Source organism: Pan paniscus, chromosome 3 (genome assembly GCF_029289425.2).
Source record: "Pan paniscus chromosome 3, NHGRI_mPanPan1-v2.0_pri, whole genome shotgun sequence".
In the NCBI taxonomy this organism is placed as follows: domain Eukaryota; kingdom Metazoa; phylum Chordata; class Mammalia; order Primates; family Hominidae; genus Pan; species Pan paniscus.
In genome coordinates, this window is record NC_073252.2 from 153834052 (window position 1) to 153849617 (window position 15566).

Consider the following 15566-nt stretch of genomic DNA (forward strand, 5'->3'; position numbering starts at 1 on the left):
CTGCTAATAAAGACATACCTGAGACTGGGTAAGTCATAAAGGAAAGAGGTTTAATGGACTCACAGTTCCACATGGTTGTGGAGGCTTCACAATCATGGTGGAAAGCAAAGGAGAAGCAAAGGCATGTCTTACATGGTGGCAGGCAAGAGTGCTTGTGCAGGGGAACTCCCATTTATAAAACCATCAGATCTTGTGAGACTTATTCACTACCATGAGAACAGTATGGGAGAAACCACCCTCATGATTCAATTATCTCCACCTGGCCCTGCCCTTGACATGTGGGGATTATTACAATTCAAGGTGAGATTTGGGTTAAGAGACGGCTAAACCATATCATAGCTAAACCATATCATAGACTATATGGTTATATTTAGTTCTTTACACCTATATTTCTTGGTGTGACTAAGCTAGAAGTTGCAAGAGTTTTATCAAAGGATATATCAGTCATTCTTCATGTAAATATCAAAATAATTTAGACTGCAAGTTCCCACCCTCCCCAGTCACACTTGCTTCTAGCGCTGATGGCCCACTTTATAACTTTTAAATGGGCTAGAAAATCACTGTAAGGTGGGCTAATTTAGTATTCACTTTGAGATCTTTGTGAAACCACATCCAGAAACATGTTGATGACTTTCATTATGACTTCTAATTATTAGGTGAGGATTTTGTTGCTTTGACTTCAAGTAGTTTGTTATGGCTGGATCACAGCATAAGAGTGATCAAACTATGCAGCACAGCAGCAATCACGGTTGAAAAGGTAGAGAGGGGCTTCTTCATGAAAACTCACTTAAAAGAGCTCACATGGTATCATAAGGCATTGGGAGCCTTTGAACGGTTGTGAACAGAGAAACTGATAATGTCTTTGAGAGATGTAAATGCAGGGGAAATACAGTAGATGGACTATAAGAACATCAATTTGAATCACCAGACTTTGGGTCTGGACTAAGGGACATAGAGAATAATGAGTAGGCTACTGAATAATGGAGATAAATGACACTAAAGAACATGCAACTAAGAAATGACAGTAGCCACAGGAGGTAGGTAATTCATTGATGGGTTGCCAAGGTGCAGATGACCTGCTTAAATGTTTAGGATTTGTCTTAATTTTATTGATTGGGTGATTCCATAATGTTGATTCTGTTAACCAAAATAGAGGCTCTTGGAGGTAAAGGAACTTTTTGTTGGGGGTGGTGGGAGAAGTTAGGGAGGATGACGAATGGAGTTTCGGAAACACTGAGGTTAAAGTGCCTATGGAGAAAACCAAAAGCTGGATATATTAATTTAGAGCTGAGAAAACTGTAAATATAAAGCACATTAATACCGTGTTGACAAAATGTAAGCCATACACTTAAGAAGAGGTTCTTTTTAAACCAAAGTCAAATGTAGGTTGTTTTATTGTAAATGTCATCAAAATCCAGAACAGCAGAAACATATTAATCAGTTTGAAATTTTAGAAATCCTTTAGCACTTGAAAAAGAGTATTACAAATGCATCTATATCACATAGAAAGTCAGCGAATACAAACTAGACAAGCAGGACATAGTTCTTTTCTGGCATTCCAGGATAATAAGAATATTTATCAATTAAAAGGTCAATATCTGTCTTCCTGAAATAACTCCAAACCTGAGTCAACACACATTCTTTTCGGATTGGTTCTGACTGGCGTAAGAAGAGAAATACAGCATTTTGTTTTTTATTTTGTTTATCTAATCACAGGGAAGGATAAACAAAGGGCAAAAGTGAGAGAAAAAGTTGGATGTCCTTGAATTTTTTTTTTAGTGGTTGCTACTGCATTTCATGTTTCATTTTTGTTAGATCATATACATTAGAAAAGAATGATACATTTTAGAGAAGAAATATGTACATACATAGTATCAGAAATAATTTTCTTGTATTGATTCATTTAATATGGTTGTGCTTATATTCCGTCAACTCCTTTGCTCTAAGGTTCTTACACTGCTAACAAGAAATGGCTTTTTTCCTGTTGCAGGTCATGAGCAGCACACAGTGTCCTTTCTAGGCACACAGGATCATCGACCACTGTGTGGACGCAGGCTAATCAGAATTGCACCTGAAATCACTTGTGCAATTAGTGATGCAAGAGTCATCACAGGAATCAAGACTGGGAGCCAAGAGAAAGAACAAGAGGTGCACAAAGAAGCAGTTCGGATGGGAGACCAGGAAAGCTAAGGGGAAAACTGGGAAACAGATTCTGGAAAACTCACAGTTTGTTTGATACCCAGGGTTAAGAGATGGGACTTTGATAGGAGTGGTGCTTATGAATTAGGGGAGGAAGAAAGAGGTGAGATCCTAATGTTGGTAAAGGTACAGAGACAAAGGGAGCCAACCAAGTGGTAAGAAAATAGAAATGGAAAGTAAAAATGAGACTTAATTCTTTAGTCAGGGAAGCCAAGCCACCAGGAAAACTTGGTAAAGAGTAAGAGAAAGAGGGAGAAAATATGAGATAATATTTTGGTATTTTGATATACTAGAGAACAAAATATTATTCTGTAGTATAAAAAGAACAAAGTAAGCAATATGATCTATTGGATTCCTATTCACAATGAAAATTATCAAAGAATAATTTGTCTCTCAGGCAATGCTACTAGAAGTTACTCATATAGTTGCCTTGTTGTTCATTTAATTTCAGTTTAACTGAAGCGATTTTGCCCTTTTCCTTCCTTCTACGTGGTCACTCTGCTGTTCAAAGGGTAAGCACCATTTGTTCAGGTAAAGCAATTGGTGTTTGAAATCCTTCCGATAGATACGCCATCTCAGAGGGCTGCTAATATAACTAACTGTACAAGACACACATAATTTTAGGTTGGCCATTCTTGTGTATAGGGGTAATCTAAAGCTAGTAGTTACACCCCACAAAAGAAAATAAATTCTTATGACCTCTTTGATCCCACCTGAAATATCTCACAATAAACAAACAAATAAATAATAAGCAAACAAAAGCAAACAGTAGCCTTCCCCAGTTGCAGGGGCCTAAAATATCTCCTAATCTGAATTTCGTCTCAGGACAGGAAACTATTCCATAGGCTTCCTCGCAGGCTTCTGTGCTGGAGTTTGTCCCACTGACTTTGGTTGTCCATCTCTCTACAAGAAGGGAACATTCTGAAACTTAGTTTAAATACTACTAGGCCTTAGAATCTTTTGTAGGTAGTTGCTGAAACTTGAAGTTGAATAATACTTTGAAGTACTATGTTACATTGCATTATGAAAACCTTCATTTTTGTAGCTGTCTCTTGATCTGCCCAACATGTCACACAAATATAGAAGAAACGGAATCTGCAATACCTAAGGGGAAAAAAAGGAATTATTAGTCTATTTCCTCTTTAGATGCTTTTGAAATTGTAAATTAAAGCAATTTTTCATTTGGGTTCAGAAAGAGTATCTACTGAGAAAATAATGTAATACTTATCACAGCTTGTCAATGTAAACATGGTATCATCAAAAGCAGATATTAGAAGAGATTAGGCATGTTAGAAGTATGCCTAATATTTTTGTTTGAAGAAACTAAAATAATTTTAAAGATTTTAAAAATCCACAACAAAAACTACCTGTTAACTGAATAAATGAATGCATCTGGAAGCTGTATTAAACTAATACATTATTTCTTAGAGGCAAAATAACTTAAGAAATTATTTTAAATACAATTTCATAACTCAAATTCTAAAATTTGAATGTGGGTAAAACTTTAATAAATCATGAGTGTGCTATGCTTTCTTTACACACGAGAACACAGATTGCAACATCATGGCAAAAGCAATAAATAGCCTATCTGAAGACTGGTTTTTATTGTAACTAACCGTATCTTCGAAATCTCTTGCAGCTATGAAATACTATCTGCCTTATGCCATTGCTCATAAGAGTAATATGACATCATTGTAACTTTCAGGGAATACTCACTTTCAGGAAGAATTTGAATCCCTGTATGATTACCAACCAGGCATGCCCTTAAAGATTTACATTATGAAAGCAGGTAGAAAGCAGAAATTATCTCCACTCACCCTTAGTAGCTGAGGGATGGAGAAAGGTTGTGGTGAGGGACGTAGTTATAATTGAGGCAATTATGAACCAATATTTGAATTATGTTATTTTAACACTCCTGTAAGAAGTTTGAAAGCAGTCACCCCTCAGCCCAAATCCAGGATCCACCACTGCTGCAGTCGGACATAATATATGTTCAGCAGCAAGGGTTCAATGATTAGCATCAGTAATTTATCTGCAAGTTCCAAAGATGTACGAGTCCCCAGTGATGCTGAAAAGTGGAGGCCCGATGGGGTTGCTAGTATTCTGGCCAATATATTTCTGTGATGTTGACTTTTTTCAATGAATAACTTATAAAAACTGTCTCATCAGGGTGACAGAATAGATCACTCATGAACTCTCATGGATTCTGCCTTATGGAATGATTGGTTAATAGTCATTGAACATAAACTTTCAAATTTTTCTATAACTATTTAATCAGTCTCATAATCTGAAAGATTCTGCATTTAAAAAAAATTGTATATATGTTGGAACAAATTATAATAAGAAATGACATGATTGCTCTAATATGTAACTTAGTTTGGGTCTAGCTTGATTCAGAAAATATGTTGATTTCTAGACCAAAAGTTTTAGAATATAGGTTTGAATATAGTTTTATAACACGGTTAAAATTCTTAACTAGCTATTTTAGTTTGGTTGGTGGTTCATTTAAAAAGTTGTGTTTCAGGCTGGGCGTGGTGGCTCATGCCTGTAATCCCAGCACTTTGGGAGGCCAAGGAGGGCAGATCACGAGGTCAGGAGATTGAGACCATCCTGGCTAACACGGTGAAACCTCGTCTCTACTAAAAATACAAAAACAAAAAATTAGCCAGGTGTGGTGGCGGGAGTCTGTAGTCCCAGCTACTCAGGAGGCTGAGGCAGGAGAAGAGTGTGAACCCAGGAGGCGGAGCTTGCAGTGAGCCGAGATCATGCCACTGCACTCCAGCCTTGGAGACAGAGCGAGACTCCATCTCAAAAAAAAAAAAGTTGTCACTCAATAAAAAAGCATGTTTGGTATTTGCCTAAGCCTCTCAATTCTAGTGGGTGTTTTGCTAGAATTTTGTAGGTGGCAAGGGGCATATTAAATCACAAACAATACTAATGCTTAGTTTTCGTATATTTTAAAACAAAGAAAAACTCTTGATAATCATAGAGCAGATATTATAATACATAAATTAAGAAAAATTTATAGTTATGAAATGTAAATTTGGAACAAGAAGACATTTCTGCAGGAGTCCAGTCTCCTAAGCTGTGTGTTTATCTCATTTTTAAAGCAATTAACCTTGGTAAATTATTACTTTATTTTATGTTTTGAGATATATATGCAATATATATTTTTTATTAAGGTCCCTCTTCCTTTTTCAAATACTAATATGTTTAACAGTTCCTCTTGCAAAACACTTTTTTTTATCATTTGGTTAAAGGACAAAAATTATTACTGCTAAAGTGGTTTGAGTAGATTGTAACTCTAAAATATTCAAATAATCTCCTTAATATTCATATTGAGGTTTTAAACACAAACTCATGACTTACCACAAACATTACTTCCCATTTTGACATGGGCATAACCATCTACTCCCCATGAACTTCCCCAGGAATTCCGCACAATCCAATATGGAGTGCTTCCTACAATGAAACATAAATAGTAACAAATCCTGAAAACTCAAATTTGTTATGAATGTTTAAGTTTCTTTATTTTAAGTTGGATTCTTGCTAAGGATAGTAGCTCTGAGAAGAAGATTAAAAATGTATTTTAATGGTAACTTAAACTACTTTATTTTAACTAAGTAAACCTGAGCAGTACTTACGGACACTCTCCAATCAGTAGAAATATATGTTTGAATTCACTTCCCTTTATACAGGGACTGCATAAAATGAAAACAAACACTAATTTCCAAGGAATCAGAAAAAGAAAAAAGAACTTTTAGATACGTATGATAAAATAATATGCACTTACCTTTTCCCAACAATTATTCTAAATGTTCCCGATACAGTTTTATATCAACAAAAATTATCATCATTTTAACAGGATATCCACTCAAAAATTGACAGGTGGAATCTGACAAGACATTTACATTGGGAACAGGCCCCCCAAATCCGGCCATAAACTGGCCCCAAAACTGGCCATAAGCAAAATCTCTGCAGCACTGTGACATGTTCGTGATGGCCATGACGCCCACGCTGGAAGGTTGTGGGTTTACCGGAATTAGGGCAAGGAACACCTGGCCGAACCCTGGGCAGAAAACTGCTTAAAGGTGTTCTTAAGCCACAAACAATAACATCAGCAATCTTGTGCCTTAAGGACATGCTCCTGCTGCAGACAACTAGTCAGACCTATCACTTTATTTCGGCCCATCCCTTTATTTCCCATAAGGAATACTTTTAGTCAATCTATAATCTATAGAAACAATGCTTATCCCTGGCTTGCTGTCAATAAATATGTGGGTAAAGCTCTGTTCGGGGCTCTCAGCTCTGAAGGCTGTGAGACCCCTGATTTCCCACTCCACACTCTATATTTCTGTGTGTGTGTCTTTAATTCCTCTAGCGCCGCTGGGTTAGGGTCTCCACGACTGAGCTGGTCTTGGCACATTTACTCCTATAAGATTGTTGAGAAGTTGTGAAGGTCTTATGAGGACTTAATCATAGCAGAACCAAATTTCAATGTTCTACAGTATGGTGATCATTTTGCAGTCAGTGTCCATGCTGGAAAGCAGTCAACTGAGCCTTATCAGCACTTACCTGTTTTATCAAACCCAGTTATGAGAACTGCATGATTTGCTTCTCCACTAGAGCAGTGATGCTGTATAATGCCTCCCAGATAATCTTGCCAGCTCACTGCATCTACTATGACTACCAAAGGGCCAAAGGTAAGAAGTGCTTTTGCCATTTCATCTTCTTGGTTACTACCAAAAGAGGAAATATTTGGTTAGAAAATTTAGTTTTTAAGGTGAAAATAACAATGATCTATATAATCTGTGTATGATTCTGAGTAGGTTTGGCTGCAGTTACAAAGGACCTAAACAACGGAAGCTAAGTCTGAGAGACTGGTAGTCTATGGCTGGGATAGGGTTTCAGGATATCAGGAACCCAAGCTCTTTCTCTATCATTGTCCTGCTATTCAAAGGTTTCCATTTTCAGGGCCCATTCATGGTCCAAGATGGTTGCTGGGACTCCAGCCATTTAACACATATTTAAGACAGCAGGAAGTAGAAAGGAGAAGTGATACATCTCTGTTGAGAAGACTTCCCAGAAATAACCCGCAACACTTCCACATATATCTTCACGGATCTCATTGGCCAGAACTCAGTCATATGGCTAAGTCTAGCTTAAAGGAAGATGGGGAATGAGTTCTGTAGCTGGCTGGAAAATTAGTTAAGACATAGGGCTTCTTTTATTAAGGAAAGTGGAAAGACTAGATATTTGGCGATACCTTGCCATCTCTGCTACACCTTGAGAATCAAGAGACTAACTCATGTTAGTCATTGTCAAATATAGAAATTATAGGGAAGGGCTACTCAAAAGTGGCTAATATAATTATACAATAGAAGCAATGTTAAGCAAATATTTTAAAAAGAGAAGAAATATTAGGATGCCCGGAGAACTAGGTGTTCAACTGTGAAGACTGCAAAATACACAATTATTGTTTTCACACAAGGACATAAAGTCTCATATTATACAACATTTGTCCTTCATTGATCTTACAAGTGAGTGATCAAATCATTATTTACACTTTTCAAAGGTCAGCTTTGTGGGTGAAGGATACTGAAACCAAGTTCCTAATAGTTCAAACTATTAAGATAACATTTGACAGTTTACTGCTATAGCAAGCCATGAGTGGATTAGTGGTAATAATCCACTAATAAGTAAGTAAATAATCTCTCATGACGACCAGCTGGAGACCAGTTTCTAGAGAGGGAATATTTTGTCCACAGAGGAGCAAAAAGTTGACTGCATAATAATGGAATTGACTGAAATAGAAACTATATATTCATTTTATACATTTATTCATGTTAACTATTAACATGAATATCTGCTTTTTGAGATCTATAAGTAGATATTTCTAATTTTTGCTACTGTAAAACAGTTCATATTAACTAAGATTATCCTGAGACAGGCAAAATTGTAAAATTTTTAAAAGGCATCATGATAGGTTATAGGTTTTTAATTATCCCACACCTGGGTTCAAATTCCAACTATACACTGCAGCCATTCAATCTACCATGCAGAATCAATACAAGGATAAAATTATGGCATACAATTTTGCAAGACATAAATTATGTAGCATGCCCAGCACATAAGTTTTACTCCAAGTTTACAATAAGGATTATTTATTTCCCTCATTTCTAACTTATCTAATAACTAATTGTGTTCCCCATAGGATTTAGTGTATAAAGTATATCTTATTGTATCAAAATTCTTAGCATAGTTCATGATTTAAACATGATATATATAATAATCTTTCCATCAACCAGAACACAGCCGTCTCCATCAATTTAAGAAAACAAAGGATTACTGGAAGTTCATCTCATCAAAGATCCAGTTTCAGGGATACCAGGAAAAACGCAGAAAGATCAAGAAGAAGGAATATTTTTAGAATGCAAAGGGTAACTGACATTGCAGAATCAAAGAAACAATTTAGTAATAATCCCTGATTTGGGCCAGAGCTGAAAAAAGATATCAAAGATTAGAAGTAAGAAATAGAAGGACAAGCCTCAGTCATAAGCAGAGGCAAATGTTCCATTTGGCCCCAGAATTGAGTGGCATTGCTATCATTTGTCTTTCAGAAAGATGTCAGCTTTTAGAGAGTTCAAATAATGCTCCAGACAGCATTTTAATTTCCATTATTAACCCAATATAGAACTACTATCAACATGTACATTGTTATAATGGCTTTATTATCAAACATTGATTCCATGAGCTTACTATTCATTTCACAGATTAATAATTTCCAAAACCTACAGTTTTGGAAATAATAATTCATTATTATTATAATGAATTATTATAATAATTATTATTAATCATTGATTAATGAATTATAATTATTATTCATTATTATTATAATGAATGGAATAATAATAATAGTTCAAATAATTTCCTAAATTTTATTGTCATCAAGATGCGGCAATGAAGGCAAGTCTGACCTGTTACTGACGCTTCATAATGTGGATTTTCATCTCATCTTCCCTAGAATTCAGTGTGTTATACTGTGTCTGAATTTTTCTGACTACTGTTATATGTAGTAGGTTCCTACAGTTTTTGTTTATTTACATAGTCATTCTCATATTCTAGTTTGAGTCCTGAAATTTCTGGGGTCTGATAAACAAAAATTCATGAAGAACCCTGGGTGGGAATGGTCATTTTGCTTTAAAATTAGGTTATGTTTTTATATTTTAGATGATTTTTTTCCCTTCTTAGATGCTTTCAGGTTCTGTACAATGTTTTAAGGAGCGTTTGGCTGAAAACCTAAGACCACATGACGTTACCAATAGTGTTGGGAGTAAAAGCACAAGCTTTGGAGTTGAACAGATACGAGTTCTAATCCGACTCCACAGTTTACTAGCTATATGGCCCTCCCTGAGTCTCAGGCATCCACCATACATGGAAATAATATTATTGAAGTACAAAGGACCAGGTCTTGTGCCCAGTTATAGCAAATGCTTTGGAAGACCTTCACACATCCTAAGGCTGTCACCACTGCAATGCACACTCACCCAACTTGCAACAATGAGATCCTGCAGTTCTTTCCCTGAGCCCTTTTCCTCCTAGAGCCAGGAAAGCAAGCCCAGTCCCCATTTCCATCCCCAGATGCACCCTCAACTAATGAATCAGGGAAGACGACAATCATCAACTTGGGTGGGATGGCACTGAAGTGTACATTTTACCCTGGCTGCCAGAGTTCCCCAGCAGGACTAAGCATGAGGTTAGCCACAGCACTAACTGGTTTAATCAAGAAACCCTGCTGCCCCGGTTCTCTCATTTCCCCACCCCATTACCAGTCTTTCCTGGGATCACTTCCTAGGTGTTCCAACTGAACTCTTACTGTTTCCTTCTAAATCTGTTCCTGTCTTAGACTTTCAAGTTTCATTAATGGTAATTCTATTTTTCAGTCATTCAGATCAAAAGGCCGGGAATCCTCCTAGACTCTCTTCTCTCTTATCTCCTCTCCAATAAAAAACTGTGTAGGGCTTTACCCTCTGTGAGGGGTATTAATCTATACATACCCCTCATCTCTCATCTCCAAGGCCATTCTCCTAACACCCTGCTCTAAGGCCACTGCTTGGTGACTGAGATGGTTTGGCTGTGTCCCCATCCAAGTCTCAAATTGAATTGTATCTCCCAGAATTCCCATGTGTTGTGGGAGGAACCCAGGGGGAGGTAATTGAATCATGGGGGCCAGTCTTTCCAGTGCTATTCTTGTGATAGTGAATAAGTCTCATGAGATCTGATGATTTTATCAGGGGTTTCCACTTCTCCTTCTTCCTCAATTTCTCTTATAGCTGCCATGTAAGAAGTGCCTTTCTCCTCCCGCCATGATTCTGAGGCCTCCCTAGCCATGTGGAACTGTAAGTCCAATTAAACCTTTCTCTTCCCAGTCTCGGGTATGTCTTTATCAGCAGCATGAAAATGGACTCATAGTAAATTGGTACTAGTAGATTGGGGCACTGCTGAAAAGATACCTGAAAATGTGGAAGTGACTTTGGAACTGGGTAATAGGCAGACAGTTGGAACAGTTTCAAGGGCTCAGAAGAAGAAAGGAAAATGTGGGAAAGTTTGGAACTTCCTAGAGACTTGTCGAATGGCTTTCACCAAAATGCCAATAGTGATATGAACAATAATTAGGTCCAGGCTGAGGTGGTTTCAGATGGAGATGAGAAACTTGTGGGAAATGGAGCAAAGGTGACTCTTGTTATGTTTTAGCAGCCAGACTGGCAGCATTTTGCCACTGCCCTAGAGATTTGTGGAACTTTGAACTTGAGAGAGATGATTTAGGGTATCTGGCGGAAGAAATTTCTAAGCAGCAAAGCATTCAAAAGGTGACCTGGGTGCTGTTAAAAGCATTCCATTTTAAAAGGGAGACATAAAGAGCATAAAAGTTCAGAAAATTTGCAGCCTGATGATGCAGTAGAAAAGAAAAACCCATTTTTTGAGGAGACATTGAAGCCAGCTGCAGAAATTTGCGTAAGTAGCAAGGAGCCTAATGTTAATCCCCAACACCATGGGGAAAATGTCTTCAGGTTATGTCAGACACCTTCATGGCAGCCCCTCCCATCACAGGCCCAGAGGCCCAGAAGGAAAAAGTGGTTTCGTGGGATAGGCCCAGGGTCCTCGTGCTGTGTGCAGCCTAGGGACTTAGTGCCCTGTGTCTCAGATGCTCCAGCCATGGCTCAAAGGGGCCAACATAGAGCTCAGACTGTGGCCTTGGCAGCTTCCATTTGGGGTTGAGCCTGTGGGTACACAGAAGACAAGAATTGAGATTGGGGAACCTCCACCTAGATTTCAGAAGATGTACGGAGATGCCTGGATGCCCAGGCAAAAGTTTGCTGCAGGAGCAGGGCCCTCACGGAAAACCTCTGCTAGCACAGTGCAGAAGAAAAATGTGGGGTTGGAGACTCCACACAGAGTCCCACAGGAGCTGTGAGAAGAGGGCCACTGTCCTCCAGACCCCAGAATGGTAGATCCACTGACAGCTTACACCATGCACCTGGAAAAGCCGCAGACACTCAATGCCAGACCGTGAAAGCAGCCAGGAGGGAGGCTGTACCCTGCAAAGCACAGAGGCAGAGGTGCTCAAGACCATTAGAACCCACATCTTGCATCAGCATGACTTGGATGTGAGATCTGGAGTCAAAGGAGATCACTCTGGAACTTTAAAATTTGACTGCCCGCTGGATTTTGGAGTTCCATGGGCCCTCTAACTCCTTTGTTTTGGCCAATTTCTCCCATTTGGAATGGCCGTATTTACCCAATACCTGTATCCCTACTGCATCTAGGAAGTAATTAGCTTGCTTTTGATTTTACAGGCTCATAGGCGGAAGGGAGTTGCCTTCTCTCAGATGAGACTTTGGACTGTGGACTTTCGGGTTAATGCTGAAATGAGTTAAGACTTTGGGGGACTGTTGGCAAGGCATGATTGGTTTTGAAATGTGAAGACATGAGATTTGGAGGGGCCAGGGATGGAATGATATGGTTTGGGTGTGTCCCCACCGAAGTCTCAACTTGAATTGTATCTCCCAGAATTCCCACATGTTGTGGAGGGACCCAGGGGGAGGTAATTGAATTCATGGGGGCTGGTCTTTCCCATGCTATTCTTGTGATAGTGAATAAGTCTCACAAGATCTGATGGGTTTATCGGGGGTTACGCTTTTGCTTCTTCCTCATTTTATCTTGCTGCCGCCACGTAAGTAGTGCCTTTTACCTCCTGCCGTGATTCTGAAGCCTCCTCAGCCACGTGGAACTGTAAGTCCAATTAAACCTCTTTTTCTTTCCAGTCTTGGGTATGCCTTTATCAGCAGCACGAAAGCAGACTAATACAGGGACAGTATGACCTCATCTCCTACTAGTCTTGTCTTTCTTCTCCACACTACAGCCACAGTGGCTTCATCATTGTTCTAACATGCCAGACATGTTTTTGCCTCACGATCTTTGCATTTACAGCCTCTCTGCTTGGAACCATGTTCCCCCACATATCTGCGTGGTTAAGTCCACGCACTTCTCCAAGTCTTCACTTGAACATAACCTTTTCAGTGAGTGAGGCCCTGCCAGGCAACCCTTTCTCAAATTGTACACTCCCCCTACTACCAGATCTTTTCTCTTCCTCCCACTGTTTTCATTTGTTCTCTTTGTTAATTATTACAGCCAACATGCCACATGTATTTTTATTTTTTGTGACTGTCTGTCTCAATTACTAATGAGGGCAAGGTTTTTGTCTGTTTTGTTCTCTGCCAAATCCCCAGAACTTAAAAAAAAGTCAGTAAATATTTGAATGAATAAATAAATCAAAGAAAGATCTTCTTGAAGTCAAATGCTATCAGTTTAGCATTGCACTGTTAGAGTTTAATCTTCAATATAAACAAGAGATTTTGATTGGGACCTCTTCCTTCCTAATCAAAGGCCCAATGCCAACAACTCCTGCATTCTCTCTTTCCCTTAATTCAGACTAATGCCTATTATTCTTTTGCTTCTTCTTAATTTTTTTTCAATTTCCTACCATGATAAGGGATTCCCTTAATCCCTTTTAATGATATTTTGTAAATCTAGTTTTTTCTTGTACACATCCTTCCCTTATACTCTCAAGGAAGTCACAGTTTATAGGGCATACTTTCTGATTTTAGAAAGCACATTACCTTTATCCCCAAATGAGATGTTCACCATGGTACTCAGTGACCCTGCACATTTTATTATAAATCCTACATAGTCTGCCAGCTGTGGAATTAAGGCTGTCTGGTGTATGGTTCCTAGTGTCACCCTGAGGACCCTTGTTGCAGACCAGAGCTGTGTTGACAACCTGACAGTTCTCTGGCACACTTATGCTCATTTAAATGGGTACATTTTGTTCAAGGATGCAATTTCACCCTTGATTTCTTTCAGATCCCATGGGTAGATACCATCCGGATCAAGGGATTATTTTATATTCAGGACCACTAAGTCATAGGGGATTCTGTTACCTTATCCAAATTTAATTTAGTTCCCGTTTTCTCTGTTTCAAAAGACTGCAAAGTTCCCATCATATATTTTCTTAATGAAGCCAGGAGTTGGTTGGGTCTCCCTTTGTCCTTTTCACCCATGAACACCTATTTTGCACTCTATCAAATGGTCATGATGAGTCTCCAGCCAGCTCTGTGTTTTTCATGTGTTTTTAAAGCATTTTTAATGATTGTTTTCCCCAAAACTATCCAAAGTTATCCTGCCCTTCAATTCCAACAGAAGTCCTTTTCCTCAGCCTGTCTTTATCTATTCCTACATTCCCATCATGCTTATAGTGTATGCTACATAATTTATCTTCAGTAGTATATGCTTCCCTCTTTTTTCTAATCTGAAGTTTTGTGTTATATTTTTCAAATGGCTGATGTCTTGAAAAATGCAAAGAACATAGAAGGTGTTCAAAATATGCTTCCTGATATGTAGCCTACATGATATTAGCTGCACAGTCTGTACAAAGCAATTCTGGATGGACTCACCATTAAGATTGAAATATGCTAATGGTAATATAACACCTAAATTTGATAAGATGAAGGTGGTATGTATAAATATAAATTATGCACTAATAATTTGTAAGTATAATAAAATATAAAATATAACAAATAAATATACATATAAATTGTACCTTAAACAGAATTAAAAATTTTCATGCGTAATGACACTTGGGAAAATAAGTAGATTATAATTAAGAAACAACATTTACAACATTTCATTGTAATTGCTACTCTTTCTAGTAAAAAGTAGGTTTTACAAGGATTAAGAGTATGCAGTGATGCCTTCAATCAAATTATTAACCAGTCAATAGATCATAAATTAAAAATATATAAAGAAAAACATAATACAATAAGATCTTTACCTGAAGTCGTATGCAGAATAACCTTTGATTGAAAATCCAGAATGTGAACCAGAAAAGTAATGGCACAGACCATTTTGTGCTTTAAAAGGATATTCTGAATCTTTCACCAGTTTTACTTGCATCTAAAAGAAAACAATCACTGAACATGTTTACTGTCAATTGTTTTATAAATCAAATAGAACTTACTTCACTGTGTCAAAACAGGTTCAATTTCACACACCTTCATCATGTGGATATACTTTGCGTTCTTTTTTTTTTCTTTTTCCTTTTTGAGACAGAGTCTTGTTTGGTTGCTCAGGCTGGAGTGCAGTGGCTCGATCTCGTCTCACTGCAATCTCCACCTCCTGGGCACCAGTGATCATCCCACCTCCGTCTCCCCAGTAGCTGTGACTACAGGTATGAGCCACCACGCCAGGCTAATTTTTTGTATTTTTTGTAAAGATGGGGTCTCACTCTGTTGCCCAGGCTGGTCTTAAACTCCTGGACTCAAGAAATCCACCTGCCTTGGCTTCCCAAAATACTGGGATTACAGGTGTGAAGCATTGTGCCCAGCCTATACTTTGGGTTTTTGATATTATAAATTAAATCTTTAGGTGCTTGTTCTGGATAGTCTAGACATTTGGAGTCAATATCTTTCCTTCTCCCTTACTTCTCTTTATCTTACAGCATCCTTTTGTAGATCCTCCATGGATCTAATAACAGTCTTGTCATCTTTCTCCTGACGGTGCTATAGGGCAGCTCACTTTCCTCCCAGTGCTTCTGGTTCTGCCAAGTCTTTCAGATTCCATCCAGTGGTTTATACACAGGCAACGGTTAGGCCAAGCATTCTTTCTATCACTTCACTTTTATGCCATTCATATAGCATGTGTCAAATACTTCATAGTTATCTGTAGAAAATCCTCCCTTTTTGAATGCTAGGCTAATGAAAGGGAGGAGACTCATAATTCATTGTCGTCTACAGTGTGTACAGAGCAGG

At 38.2% G+C, this 15566-nt stretch overlaps 1 protein-coding gene across 1 annotated transcript in view; it reads right to left on the minus strand.

Moving 5' to 3' along the window:
* Positions 1 to 1359: 1359 nt before the first annotated feature.
* CTSO (cathepsin O) overlaps positions 1360 to 15566 on the minus strand; it is a 30615-nt gene continuing 16408 nt past the window's right edge. Inside the window, exons 5-8 of the mRNA XM_003822559.5 lie at positions 14591 to 14712; positions 6775 to 6938; positions 5569 to 5661; positions 1360 to 3303 (exon numbers count right to left, since the gene is read on the minus strand). Coding sequence (XP_003822607.1) covers positions 3269 to 3303; positions 5569 to 5661; positions 6775 to 6938; positions 14591 to 14712 — 414 coding nt within the window. The 3' untranslated portion in view covers positions 1360 to 3268. The remainder of the gene's footprint in view (positions 3304 to 5568; positions 5662 to 6774; positions 6939 to 14590; positions 14713 to 15566) is intronic.